The sequence below is a fragment of the Rhinatrema bivittatum genome, chromosome 13 (assembly GCF_901001135.1).
Source record: "Rhinatrema bivittatum chromosome 13, aRhiBiv1.1, whole genome shotgun sequence".
Taxonomy (NCBI): Eukaryota; Metazoa; Chordata; class Amphibia; order Gymnophiona; family Rhinatrematidae; genus Rhinatrema; species Rhinatrema bivittatum.
The window spans coordinates 1,726,077-1,741,461 of NC_042627.1; the positions used below are offsets into that span (position 1 = coordinate 1,726,077).

General features: G+C 45.2%; 1 protein-coding gene across 2 annotated transcripts in view; it reads right to left on the minus strand.

Annotated features, from left to right (window-relative positions):
- Positions 1–4,483: 4,483 nt before the first annotated feature.
- The window catches only part of LOC115074712 (glycine N-acyltransferase-like protein 2), a 66,512-nt gene continuing 55,610 nt past the window's right edge, over positions 4,484–15,385 (minus strand). The window contains exon 6 of one of the 2 annotated variants that reach the window (XM_029574463.1): positions 4,484–6,286. In XM_029574463.1, coding sequence (XP_029430323.1) covers positions 5,866–6,286 — 421 coding nt within the window. In that variant the 3' untranslated portion in view covers positions 4,484–5,865. The remainder of the gene's footprint in view (positions 6,287–15,385) is intronic. The other variant, XM_029574471.1, reaches the window with a different exon arrangement.

A 15,385-nucleotide genomic window follows, 5' to 3' on the forward strand; every position in this document is an offset into this window, starting at 1 on the left:
GACACTGGTGACATTAGTGTGGTTGTTTAGGAGGCCTAGTCATGCTCCAAATAGCAGCACGCCTGCTGTAGCCAAAAGCAAACATGTAGTACCCAGAGTCAGGTGTAAAGGAAGAAGAATGGGCTTGCTCATCCTATATAGTTGTACAGCATGTAGTGGTCACATACACACATCTGACACAAACATCGTCATTTGTATTGACTTGCAAATGTCATTGCTACATGAGACTCAGGATATGGATGCAGGCCCTGGCTTATGACCCCCATACTCCAGCTTGCCACGCTGCAACAGACAAGCTATAATGATGCCTTATGTGCCACACGCTCAGTCATCGAACGTACCTTCAGCCTTCTGAAAAGCTGCTTCCGATGTTTGGACAAGACTGGGGGAGCACTAATATATGTTCCCCCCAAAGCTGCTAGGATAATCTTGCTGTGCTGTGTGTTCCAGATGGAATACCAATGGCTATAGAGCCTGATCTCAGACCTGATCCCCCATGTGTGCGGCACGACTCCAGGAGATCACAGTCAGTGGCAGCCAGCTTCGCCAGCACCTTATACAGACTCACTTTTAAGGAAGGCACGAGACTCTCCTTTCCCCCAGCAGGGCATACATACTCATGTGCACCTTCACTCGGCCCTTATTTTGGTCCCCTCAATATAATCGTCATGTGTGGCTTGCAGCACAACCCTTCAGTCTACAAGTGGTATGTGTGAGGGCCTGGGCAGCACAGGCTCAACACACAGAGGGATCACATAGCAGGCCTACAACATCCTGATGCTTCATTAATGGGCGTGAGAAGAAACAGCATCTGCTGCTGCATAGACTTTTCTGAAGGTCCTTTATGTCTCTACATCCTACATCCACACAACTTTTGTGTCCTTGCAGCTGCCCGAAACGACAGTCATCTATGGTACTGCATGCATAAGGTTGTGTTGAGTGTATGCTGCTAAACTGAATACCTGTGGAGGAAGGAGATGCATTGACCCATTAGCTGTAACAGTAAGCTCTCCCACACTGCTATTTAAGTAAGTAGACAACAGTACAGTCATGTGACCAATAATAATGAATTTCTGCCTGCATACCCACATTTAGTACAGACAGCAAACGTCTGTGACAGTTGGTATAGTCAAATAGTGTACAGTGCCTGCTCTCATCACTCGGTGGGTGCTTTTCACACTCTCTCTTCACCGCCCTCCCTCTGATGGAATATCCATGCACATGTAGCCTGCCCACATGATAATGGTTTCGCACTGTACAATACTTGTTGCTCATATCATGTAGTGGTCCCTGCCTGTGAATATAATACCAGTGATGTGGAAGTCAATGGACAGGCTTTAACAGCAGTCAAAAGTGGGAAGTAGGTTCTTCAAGGCATGCATACACCATTTCTCAGTTTGCATTTTGCAAAGCCAGAGGTGCTCATGTGTAGATTGTGACCTAGTACATGTATATGGTATGTGAATATAAGTACAGTATCTTACGCTTTGGCATCATGTCCTGACTAACAGTATAAAATGTTACTATTGAGGGAACAGCACCATTGGTCAACTTTGGGGTAACCTTCACACCTTGCAGCTAAGGTTTACTGTAAACCTTGTGTGCAAGGACATATAAGCCACTGGCAATGCACTATTGCATGTACTGGTAAATGCAGAGGGTCTGGTCACGACCCTCTGCAGCTGACCTGTAACAGGAATTCTCCCACATGCAAATAATGGTTGTGGCCAGATATGCAAGACATAATCTAATGGAGTAACTGAAGGTCACAGTGCACATGTCAAGCAAGAGAATAGCCATCTGGCCACGCATGGTCATGTTCATAGCACACACATAAACCGTCACACTCTGAATGATTGAGATGACTCCAGTCGGGACACCCGTCCTCCATTTACTGGAGGAATCACTTGCAGCTGTCATACCATGTCACCTGATATCGGTTATCACCTGTGCTGTCTGCACTGAGCAGCCACACGAGAGTCCACACCCCCATGTCACTTTTCCACGGCACAAGGTGATGCTCTGAGTATTGGCAGCAACAAGCACCTCATCATTTCACAAGCAGCACAACTGATCTGCTTGGGTCCTAAAGGGAGGTTGCATGCATCTGTACAGTGCTCTATAGACTTAAAGATGGCCGCTCTTAAGGAGGCAACAGGGAACAGTGGACTGACAGGTGAAGGGACAGTGATAGTGTCCACATAAATGTGGGGTGACCTGCACATCAAATGTGTGTAAAGGGCAGCATGTAGTGCCATGGAATATATCCAAAAATGGTGATGTGCGCAGGTTGACAACGAGGCTGCCATGACTTTAACAGAGTGCCTGATGCATGTTTCACCTTCATGCTAAACACATTCCTCAAGTTTCTATGTCTACACTTGAAACTCAGATGTCTCTTGATCAAGAATTCTTTTACTGACAGTTTTTTGGGGAGGGGGAGTAATCCTTCTCTGTACCCTGGGGGTGGAATATGATGGGGGTTTGTCTAATTGCTGGCCATAATTAGCCAATCTCAGTTTAGTAAAAGAACTGTCAGATATAAGGAAGGTCACAGAGAAGGAAGATGTCTATGGCACCTGCTGTAAATGCTGTTAATAGAGAATCCTCTCTAGATGTCTCTGGAACTATTTTTCTAAAGTATGCAGATGTTTATAGTCAAAAAATGCTTATGCACTGATCCCATGAGAACTGTTAATGAAGGTCATATATGAAAATGGGCGTTGCAGGTCCCTGGGAGACAACATCTAATAGTACTAAGCAGACGAGCTGAACTGTGTTAAGAATAATGAGAGGGAGGGGAGCTCACATTTGTTCCAAGCAGAGTTAGGAAAGTTCTATAAAGATGAGCAGAGCTGTAAGAATCTCGGCACCACTTGGAAGTGGTATTAGGTCTATTGTAATGTGTGTTGGGTATAGGCTTGGCCCTCAGAATGCCACAAGAAAACTGAATTACAATTTCAATATAGTAAATCTTCCATGTCAAAACTCCAGTAACTGCTAGCAATCAGCATACACATTCACAGACATGCTCTGTCACACACACATTCTCTCACTCACACACAGATATGCTCTTTCACACACACACATTCTCTCACTCACACACAGACATGTTCTTTCACACACACATTCTCTCACTCGCACACAGATATGCTCTGTCACACACACATTCTCTCACTCACACACAGATATGCTCTTTCGCACACACATTCTCTCACTCGCACACAGACATGCTCTTTCACACACACACATTCTCTCACTCACACACAGACATGTTCTTTCACACACATTCTCTCACACACAGATATGCTCTGTCACACACACATTCTCTCACTCGCACACAGATATGCTCTTTCACACACACATTCTCTCACTCGCACACAGATATGCTCTTTCACACACACATTCTCTCACTCACACACAGACATGCTCTTTCACACACACATTCTCTCACTCGCACACAGATATGCTCTTTCACACACACATTCTCTCACTCACACACAGATATGCTCTTTCACACACACATTCTCTCACTCACACACAGATATGCTCTGTCACACACACACATTCTCTCACTCGCACACAGATATGCTCTTTCACACACACACATCCATTTTTGCTCCCTTCTGATCAAAATCATGGAAAAATCACCTCCTCTAGCTGGGGTAATACCACATCTATAACAAAAAAGTATAAGTCAGCCACCGAATGAGGTGTTTGAATCCAATGTGCCACTAGGGGAGCTTTGTCGCTCCCCATCTTGATGTTAGATTTATGTTCTATGATCCTAGTTTTAATTTTTCGAGACGTCTTTCCCACATATAACTTATTGCAAAGGCAAATTATAACATATACCACGCCTTGGGAATCACAATCAGAGTTGCTATATAATGTAAAAACTTTGCCAGTGACCGGATGTGTAAACTCAGTCAAGACAGTTTGCACACAGAACAGTGGTCACAGGGCTTATGGGAACCACCATTCTGTGAAATATCCTGCTCTTTAAAATGAGAATGTATCAACCTATCCCGCACATTCCTACCCCGGCGGAAAGTAAACCGGAGGGCACTCTGGAAATGTTTTTTCAGTGCTAAGGCTCCCCAATGTCCGGGTATGACATTAGGGGAAGTGGCTGCTGATTGGTTGGTGGGTGGTGCTCGTCATCGATGCAGTTTCACGCCAAAACAGTCTGTCAGGGTTTAAATTCAGTTACCTGAGACCGCACTTTGTGCTCCTGACAATTCTGAAATCACTGTGACACAGGTATGTTAACTGTTGGATCTTTCGTTTTGCCTCAATCTGACCCAGTGTTTATATATTGGTCAATGTAAAATTCTTCTTTAATTTCAGATTGTTGTTAAAATTATCCCCCCGAAGCAGCCGGACTGGCGAAACACAGGTCCGTGTTGGGGACTGTTGTAAAATACTGTGGTTCACTGGAAGGAGTTACCGTGGTGAAATAAAAAAATTTATAATGCAACACTTGACCAAGTAAAGATTTATTTGCGCTTTGGTGTATACAGCTAATTTCTCTATTCAACATATTTGTTCTAAATGAATACAATTCCTAAATAGTGAGTAATGTACAATTGTACTAAATCATACATAGAAAGAGTAAAACAAGTTTCTAATTTAGAGCCTGATTTAATAATGTTCAGTTCAGATATTACATAACCGAAGATGATCACAAAACTTATGGACATTGAAGAGGTACTGAAAAAAGCATGAAAAAAAGGATAAAGGGGATGGAAAAAGGTTGGAGCTCTTAGGCTTGGAAAGGAGACTTCAAGGGGATTTGATTGAGATTCATAAAATAACCAGAGGGGTAGAACAGGTAAATAGGGAGTGGTTATTTACCCTTTCAAGTAACACCAGACTAGGAGACCCTCCATGAAAATAGTACCTGGCAGATTTAAGACAATCGAAGGAAGTAAACAACGTGGAATCTGTTGCCAGAGGATGTGGTCAAGGTGATTAACACAATGGGGTTCAAAAGAGGACTGGATGAGATTGAGAAGGAAACGTTCACAAACAGTTATTAGCCAGCTAGACATGGGAAATCCTGTGCTTTGCTTATCCCTGGGAGTGAGAGACAAGAAAAAGATGAAGTATCGGGGATCTGCTGGGTACTCGCAACTGAAACTGGCCACTGCTGGAGACAGGATGCTGGGCTTGGAGAACCTTGGTCTGACCCATCATGGCACTTCTTGTGTTTTTATGGGTTTTTCAGTTGAGGTTGCTGTCCCGGCAGGCTGCCTGAGAGGAGGAGAAACAACAAGCGGATAGGAGCTGGAGTAGGGAGCAGAGTGTCTTTATTCTGATCTCTTCACTCCAACGTCCTCACTCCTCCTCCCCTTTTCCCTGCACACTGCCTGGAAGAGGAGGGTCTAGAAAAGAATCAGAAGGTAGCTGCAATCTAATTGACTTCCCTAGTTTGGACAAAATTCAGAGGTGAGACTGCAGCTGACTGGAATTCATAAACTCAATTATAGTCAGAGAATGGGAAATAAAGCCTTAAATCTGGCCCTAAATCTATAATAGGTTTACATAACCTTGCACTGGGAACTTTGCAAAATAAAATCATTGTATTTCTCTGGAAGGATTACAAGGAAGAACCTGGTCAATCAGAGAACAGCATTATATCCTCATAACATATGTATTATTAGGGAAATTGATTCATTGTAGTGGGATGGTGGGAAAGTGATTGATTTGTGCTCAGATGGAAATGACAACATACTAAGCTTACAGGCATTTAAAGAGTGATGGGGAGCTAAACCTGAGCTTGAGATGGAGAGCAAACCAGCCAAGAGCAGGAAAGAAAGCTGCAGGATAAGAGCAATGAGATCTTGGGAAAATAATGCAAGGTCACAGGGGACTTCTGATTGGACGGCAGGTCCACTGATACCAGTTGCCAGGAGCAGTGTGAAAACCTCCCCCAATAGTGGCACGTTTTGAAGCCTCGTTGTCCTCTGCGACGTGGCAATAAATGGGTGCATGTTCCAGGAGACGGAAAGGAGGCTGGGTGATACGTGCTAATAAATGCGTGAATAGGCCGGTATTGCGGTGCTTAGGGAGAGTAAACCCCATCCTGTACTCCGAGGATTGATCTGAAGTATTCCAGCAGACAGGGTTCCCATCCGAATCCGTGGCACTAAAGCTGGGGAAGTGACGGATGCAACGTTGGATGTAACGCAGGCTGCGCTCGTTCCCTCCAAATCCCCATCCCTGGTTTACCTGATCTGCATGGCACTCACTCAGGGGCGCAATTCGATAAATCTTGCCATCACTGCAAAACAAGCACAGCAAAAACTCAGACTCTTCCTGGCACAGTGCACAGAAAAGCACAAGTAAGAGATATCATAGCAGAAAGCTTTATTGCTTCTCCCAGGCAGTAGATAAGTTTCACAGTGACGGTGTTATTGTTAGGGACAAGCACAGGACATGCATTTATTACTGGGCAAACGTTTTGCACCATGTGGTCACTGTATCTATATGATATGTTGATGGGACACTATTCAAATTGTGGATAGTTCTATTAGAAAATAAAGGATGTTTAAGGGAAGATTTAATTACAATCTCCATAGGTATGTTTGAACCTACAAGATCCCACAGAAGACCTTTCAACCTATGAGCAACAAATAAAACAAAGGGGCATTCTCTGCAGTTAAGGATAATACATTTTTCCATCTGCAAATGACGTTTTACTCAAATAAGATAACATTTTGAAATATTTTCCAGCAGCAGTAGGAATAAGTGAAATAAGGTTTAGAAGAAAGAGATATTAGTTGTTATGATAACAGAGCTTCAAAGCTGCTATCAAAATATGGAGAAGGGGCTGTTTCATGGTGAAGCAATTACTATGCAACCAACTTGCTGGGCAGACTGGATGGACCATTTGGATCTTTAACAGACATCATTTCCTATGTTACTGTGCTATTATCTTACATAGAATATGATGGCAGATAAGGACCTCAAAGTCCATCTAGTCAGCCCAAAATTTTTCATAACCAGGAATCCTCTGAGTTTTTGAATTCTTTTCTGTCTGTCTCCTTTAACTTCACCGGAAGGATTAAAGATGGGACCTTCTATGCTTATCTTCCCAGGATGTTAGAGAAACAAAGAGAGAGAAAACAGAAACTGACTTAGGGCCTGATTCATCAAGGCATTTCCCCATAGACACAGAATGGGAGAAATGCTTTAATGAATCAGGCCCTGATTTTGCTAGTCAAATCTAGCTGGCCAACTTTCCTCCCTTCCTCCCTATGGACTTGGCCAGTCAGTGCTGATTTTCCTGGCTATATTTGTACAGTATTTTCCATTCGTTTTTTCCCCCTTCTTCCCACTACCCAGTTCCCTTATCAGTTTCATTGTAAAGCCCTGTTGGCCTTGTAATATGATAGTCCATTGGGCCTCTAGCCTGTTGAACTGCAGGCGATTAAGTCCAAATTTTTGTTTTTCTTTTTCTTCCCATTTATTTAGGAAAATTAAATGAAGAAAAACCTTACCCAGGGGCACGCGGCTTCGGCTGCACGCCGGCGGCTGCGTGCCACACCTGTCCCAAATTTATCCCGGGGTTCCGGCCCCGTCTGATGACATCACTTAGGGGGCATGGTCTCAGATCAAACACGATGTTACAGCTCACTAGATGGCAATTTAGAGCTCAAACCAGTCCATTTTGCCTTCCCTCTGAAAGAGGGATCCTCCAGCCGAGATTCCTCCGGTTCCAGGGCTGCACCTGTCCCAAATTTATCCCGGGGTTTTTGCCCCATCTGATACGTCACTTAGGGGGCATGGCCTCGGATAAAACATGATGTTACAGCTCACTAGATGGTAATTTAGAGCTCAAATCAGTTCATTTTGCCTTCCCTCTGAAAGAGGGCTCTTCCAGCCGAGATTCCTCTGATTCCAGGGCTGCACCGGTCCCAAATTTATCCCAGGGTTCTGGCCCCATCCGATACATCACTTAGGGGGCGTGGCCTCAGATAAAACATGATGTTACAGCTCACTAGATGGTAATTTAGAGCTCAAACCAGTTCATTTTGCCTTCCCTCTGAAAGACGGATCCTCCAGCCGAAATTCCTCCCTGACTGGCTAAATTTATGTAAATTTTCAGTTGAACACCTAGATTATGTTCAGCTTAAAATTTATCTAAAGATGATCAGCAGGGTTTTGAATATTTACTTTATAGCCCCTTATTGGTTATTCCATATCTATCAGGGTCATTTATTAAATCGCGTTAGGGCCTTATCATGCATGATAAATATCACATTGCAAAATGTGTATGCAAATAAAAAATTAGTATTCGAGTGGGAGGAATTTGGGTGGAGTAAATGGAAATGAGGGTGTGCTAGCATGGCATGCAATACAGTAACGTACACTATTACGGGATTTAATGCGGGAAATAGCTACACCTAGTTTTTTGCGGTATGGTGAGAAAAGTATTTATTGTGGTCAATATCGTGGATCACAGCTATTATTACAGTGATTATCTTGTACAATAAAAAGAGGAAGTGTAAGGGACAAACCTACCAGGCCTTCCTGACCAAATAAAATCACCTGTTCTTACCTGGCCTACCTTCCTAAAGTCATAATGTTTGTGGCAAGTTTAATTGTTGCAGGATACTGGATGCATCGGCAGGCTCGCCGCAGACAACAACAACTTCAAGAACAGGCAAGGCCAGTTTCAACCCCTTCCAGGGAATACTCTGCACCGCAGCCAGAGCGACGGGCCCTGTAGGGTTGGGGCCAGATCAGCACCTGGTATACAGGCGACCACGGCGCAGGAGATACAGGGGGAGCATATCTTCCCTCCATGAACATCCTTGCTGGGCTTGCCAGAGGACTATTGTGTTGTTGTTTTTTTTAATTTATATTTTATTATGATTTTATAAATATCATTCACAAAAAAAGACTGAAAACTCTAATTTCAATACGTGTTCACCGGATGTAAGTGTTAAAAATTTTTGTGCTAAAAATTTTTAGTGAAACCGCATCAGCAAGCCTGCCGACGGCCGTGATACCACTTGCCGTCCGGACCTCTCGTCATTTGCGGTGGATGGTAAACTTATGCAGTCCAAATTTGTTTAACTATTATCTGTTCTCCTCTTAACAATTCATGAGCCCGACAGCGGCCGGTGTTTCGCGATAGGTATCGCTTCTTCAGGAGTCAATTACGATATTTTAGAACAGATGCTTTATCCCGGACGATTCCGTCTCTCATGCCTGTAAATTGCAGCGGGATGAGAGACGGAATCGTCCGGGATAAAGCATCTGTTCTAAAATATCGTAATTGACTCCTGAAGAAGCGATACCTATCGCGAAACACCGGCCGCTGTCGGGCTCATGAATTGTTAAGAGGAGAACAGATAATAGTTAAACAAATTTGGACTGCATAAGTTTACCATCCACCGCAAATGACGAGAGGTCCGGACGGCAAGTGGTATCACGGCCGTCGGCAGGCTTGCTGATGCGGTTTCACTAAAAATTTTTAGCACAAAAATTTTTAACACTTACATCCGGTGAACACGTATTGAAATTAGAGTTTTCAGTCTTTTTTTGTGAATGGTTTACGGTGACAAGACTGTTTTGGGTTCTTTTGGTTTGCTAGTATTTATAAATATCATGACATAACATGCTAAAATACAATGCAGATACATTTTTGTTTTAAAATACAAAAATATGTAGTATTGGATATTGTAACACAACAGGAAAATAGTTTTACCAATCAAATTAGCAATCCACTAATATCTTCAATAAGAAGTTTATGAATAGATGTCCTATTCACTATGAAATTAGCAGTAACAATCTTTTATACATTGAGCATTATTTTAAGGTAATATATCTTAAAAAGAAAGTATAGCCCTGTTTTTCTACTGAGCGGCAGTTTCTTAGCCAACATTGCTCCCAACTAGTTTCTAAGCTTCTAGAAATACTTTTAAATCTGCTGGTTCAAAATACATATATCTCTGGTTGTTCAGTCTTAACAAACATTTACATGGGTAGCGAACTATCGTTTGAGCGCCAGTTTGTTCAGCTAATTGTCTCATTGCCAGGAATTCTTTCTTTCTACGTTGTGTCACTCTGGCAATACCTGGAAAGTTCCAAATCCGATGATTATAAAATTTAACGGCTCTATTTCGCAAGAATAACCTAAGGACTGTATCCCTGTCCGAAGGAAATACAAATTTTGCTAATACAGTTCCTCTTTTTTCCATGTCTCAAGAAGCTCAGTGATGGAGAAGGGAGCTGAACTGCAAGGAAGCCGGGATTTTTACAATATTACCTCTGTGGATAATTGCCGAGCCTGCGGGTAAGGAAGGTAACCTAGCCCCGACGGTGTCGCTGAACTTCCGGTTTCTGACGTCATCGAGGGCCTATAAAATCGGCCCGCCCACGCGTGGCTTTGCCTGGAAATTATCTCCCTTAAGACTCCTTCACCTTAAAAGTAAGTAATCAAATGATTTAAAATGCACGTGGTCTGTGACACTCGAATGTGCATCCTTGATGTTGTGGCCAAGTTCCCTGGAGCTGCGCATGATTCCTTTACACTTAAGGCAATCAGGCCTCTTTGAAACTTTTGAGGACGGCCTGTATGTTGTTTGGCTCTTGGGTAAGATAAATGCTTCTTTCTATATTCCATCTCTGGCTATGTGTTTGTGCCAAATGGTAAGTAAATGGGGAGGTGGCTGTGGGAGAGGAAACGTGGCTTGTACAGTATAATCTGCAGGCCATAAATCCTGTGATGGCAAACAATGTAGTGACCCTAAAGCTTGTGGCATGAGCAGGCACTATACACTTTCAATGTTTCCTTGTCAAAATGGCTCTGTTCCTATCCTCCCGCTGGGAGCTATTTAAATCTCACTGGTTAATGGCAAGCTTGAGGTGTACTCGCTGCTGGTACTGCCCGATCACGTGTGGCCGGATAGAGAGGCGTCATCCCGATTGTCGTCCACAGTTTCTCTTGACCCTCACACACCTCAACCAGAAGCAGTGTCCTGTGCATGTTGGTGAAGTGGCAGAGTCCCCGTGTCACGGCTCAAAAATTGGTATCTATGGAGGACATAGTGCAGAGCCAGCAGGGATATCCACAATCACACTATGAGGTGCCGCTTTTGCAGCTAACACGAATGTGGCAGCTTTTATGCATTGCTTCAGGGTTGGCAGCCTTAGCTCGGCTGCGAGGGCCTGGCACACAAATGTTGGCATAGCCAGATGTGATGTAGTAGTCCTGAACAGCTGAGCTACTTTTGGCTATTGATAGCCTGCACCCTGACAACTATGTGATATGCACGTAGACTAGGCAAATCGGCCTTTAAGGTTCAGGGAAAGGTACAGGCTACCTTATACAGTCTTAGAGGATGCAGGGGTTGCCAGCCAGATCTGGAAATGACAATGCTGTGACTGATGGCTTAAATCTGTCATTGCTGCAGGAGGTTCTGGGTACGGTTGCAGGACCTGGCTTCTCAACCCCGTGAGGAAATAACAAAGTGGTGGATGCCACAAGAAGTCTTTTTCAAATATTTATTGATGGAGACGTTAAAATCATATGCAAGTGCCCGACTCTGGCCGAGTTTCGCCACTACAGGTGGCTGCCTCAGGGGCATTTGTATCAGAGAATCAGTGGGATGATGGTCTAAATAGATTCCGACGTGCATGTATATATCTTATTTCTACACCGGCACAGTCCGTCTCCACTCACACAAAAAGAAGTTTCAGAGCCACTGCTGACTCCATTTTCCAACTGGATCCAGATTTACAGGACATGTTGATCCAGTCCTGGTCTTACTCCCATGCATGCAGGAATTGATAGTCTTGGTTTAGCTTAGATAAGCTACAGGGAAATCAGATGAAATCCCAGCATGGAATGGGTTCCAAACCAGGAGAGGATTAACCTGTCCTGCAAAATGGAGACAGCTGGCAAACCTTTTACTGACACCAGAGTGCTCTAGTCGCATGCCTTCCCTTCCATCCCCGGGTAAAGCGCCTGTGCTACCTGTTGACATTCTCACAATGCGCACAGGTCTTTCAAGCTTGCACTCCTCTTGCTGGTTTCAAGCAGGCCAATACACACGCACAGTACTACACCTACCTATGCAATTTATACATGGCAATGTGCAGAAGGTGGGGGCCTTGGCCATTCGGGCTCACTGAGTCATGAGGTGCAGCTGTATGTGTGTATGTATGTATGTGTGTATGTATGTATGTCTGTATGTATGTATGTATGTATGTATGTACCCAGAGAATAATCAGAGTCTTTCTCTGGCATCTTTTACAGTCCTGGTGCGATCTGTCACCACCTTGAAGCACACAGGCTGAGCACTCATGTGCCAGGTAGGGTGCAGATAATCCCATTCCCACTGTTTTTCTGATTTCAGGATTGCAGGTCCTTGCTGATCCACGCGCCTGTCATGAATGGTGGGGAATCGGGAAGAGCTGCTGTGCCTCATGTGGTGTAATTCACTTTTACAGTTTGTGGTGAGCAGGGCAGGTGAGCTCCTACATTGTCAGTGATCTGCTCTGTGTATAGTTTTCTGGCTAGAGAAACCGTTGTCAGCTGATGACTTGATGAGCCTACAAGCTGCCTCCTTAGTATACGGGGCACAGTGCTGAATGTATAGGTGCATTGCTCACAGAGGTCTTATGTGGTAGCAATGGAGGCTGATGGACTCCTGCCACTCATGCATTTTCAGGCACCTAAGCCTTTGAGGGGCCCATGTCAGTACCTCAGACAAAGGAAGTATCATATGTGTTTTATATGGCCAGGTAGAGATAATCTATGCTGATGAAGGACTCAGACTACCTCATTAGCTGTTATGGACAAGCAGCCACAGAGCTCTTGGTTGCTTGATGACAAACACTTCAGGAACATACACCTTGGCCATATGTAGGTGCAGGAAGTGCTGCAGGTAGTCCTCACTCAGAAGATAAGGATGTCAGTGTGCGACTCGGTGAAGGGCGTGCTGTGTTACTCTCTGTCAATCTCTGTGTCTGGGGGTCTTGTTGCACTCGGAAGTCCTTCCCTTGCCACTGAAATCCAAATCGCAGAGCAGGCAGTGTGTGTGTGCATTAATTGTGCACATTCAGCTTTTGGACAGCAGTGATCGAGTGTTTGCACGCTTGAGAAGGGGGCGCCTCTGACAGTACAGCCTATTGGCTGCAGTATGAATGCCCTCATGCCTTGACCTCTAAAAATTCCCCTACAGTTTATACCTAGTATTCAGAGAGGGGCAGAGGCGTGAAAGGTGCTAGCATGACACGTCAAGTATGTGGTCTTACGTGTACATTTGTCTGTCATGCACCCCCCCCCCAGACAATTTTTCACTTAGTACTTGGAGTGGGCCTAATAGTCCAGTTATCTGTGGGTGTGCAGGATTCCCAGAGCTTAAGCTGTCACAGAGGATTGCTCTGTGGGAGTGAGTGTTAAGAAGGTGTCCACTGAATGTGGTGAAGCTGTGATGGATGACAAGGACCATCTAATGCCATCGATGTTGGGCTGATTCAGATGAATGGGTTGTATGATGATGGTTTAGAGGCAGCACATAGCAAGCTACCTGGGGTAAGGGCGTGTGTGTGTATATGGGGATGGTTTAGAGGCAGCACATAGCAAGCTACCTGGGGTAAGTGCGCGTGTGTGTATATGGGGATGGTTTAGAGGCAGCATATAGCAAGCTACCTGGGGTAAGGGCGTGTGTGTGTATATGGGGATGGTTTAGAGGCAGCACATAGCAAGCTACCTGGGGTAAGTGCGCGTGTGTGTGTATATGGGGATGGTTTAGAGGCAGCACATAGCAAGCTACCTGGGGTAAGTGCGCGTGTGTGTGTATATGGGGATGGTTTAGAGGCAGCACATAGCAAGCTACCTGGGGTAAGTGCGCGTGTGTGTGTATATGGGGATGGTTTAGAGGCAGCACATAGCAAGCTACCTGGGGTAAGTGCGTGTGTGTGTGTATATGGGGATGGTTTAGAGGCAGCACATAGCAAGCTACCTGGGGTAAGGGCGTGTGTGTGTATATGGGGATGGTTTAGAGGCAGCACATAGCAAGCTACCTGGGGTAAGTGCGCGTGTGTGTGTATATGGGGATGGTTTAGAGGCAGCACATAGCAAGCTACCTGGGGTAAGGGCGTGTGTGTGTATATGGGGATGGTTTAGAGGCAGCACATAGCAAGCTACCTGGGGTAAGTGCGCGTGTGTGTGTATATGGGGATGGTTTAGAGGCAGCACATAGCAAGCTACCTGGGGTAAGTGCGCGTGTGTGTGTATATGGGGATGGTTTAGAGGCAGCACATAGCAAGCTACCTGGGGTAAGTGCGCGTGTGTGTGTATATGGGGATGGTTTAGAGGCAGCACATAGCAAGCTACCTGGGGTAAGTGCGCGTGTGTGTGTATATGGGGATGGTTTAGAGGCAGCACATAGCAAGCTACCTGGGGTAAGTGCGCGTGTGTGTGTATATGGGGATGGTTTAGAGGCAGCACATAGCAAGCTACCTGGGGTAAGTGCGCGTGTGTGTGTATATGGGGATGGTTTAGAGGCAGCACATAGCAAGCTACCTGGGGTAAGTGCGTGTGTGTGTGTATATGGGGATGGTTTAGAGGCAGCACATAGCAAGCTACCTGGGGTAAGTGCGCGTGTGTGTGTATATGGGGATGGTTTGCTAGGCAAGGACCTGAGGTCTGCAGGAAGTCCAATTTGAAAGTCCCTTTTTGCTGTCACTGGTCTGCTTTACCTCCCTTCCATTGATCATTTGACATAAACCTGCCATCCCAGGCCACACAATTTGACCCTCACTCTGTGCTCTGTACACGCTGGCAGGGTAGGTCTTCCTTCTGTCTGCCATGTGTAGATCAATAGCTTTCCTGTCCATTAGGGGTGTGCATTCGGATTGACCGCATTAGTAAAACGCAACTCATATTTTTTTTTTACTTAAAAAATTGATTCGACATAAACGATCGGATTTCCCACATATCGAACATAGATATGTTCGATATGTTGGAAATCGCGATTGTTGAGCCAAAATAAAAATATAAACCCCCTCACCCTCCTTAATCCCCCCCCCCCGACTTACCACAACTCCCTGGTGATGGAGCGAGGAGTGAGGACGTCATTTCTGCAATCCTTGGCGAGAAGCATGTGACGTCGGTGGCACGTCGAGTGACGCGGCGTCACGTGATTCCCGGCTCGTTCGCGCCGGACGGCTCGTTCGGCCCAAAAAGAACTTTTGGCCAGCTTGGGGGGGTCAGGAGGCCCCCCCAAGCTGGCCAAAAGTTCTTTTTGGGCCGAACGAGCCGTCCGGCGCGAACGAGCCGGGAATCACGTGACGCCGGCGTCACTCGATGTGCCGCCGACGTCACATACTTCTCGCCAAGGATTGCAGAAATGGCGTCCTC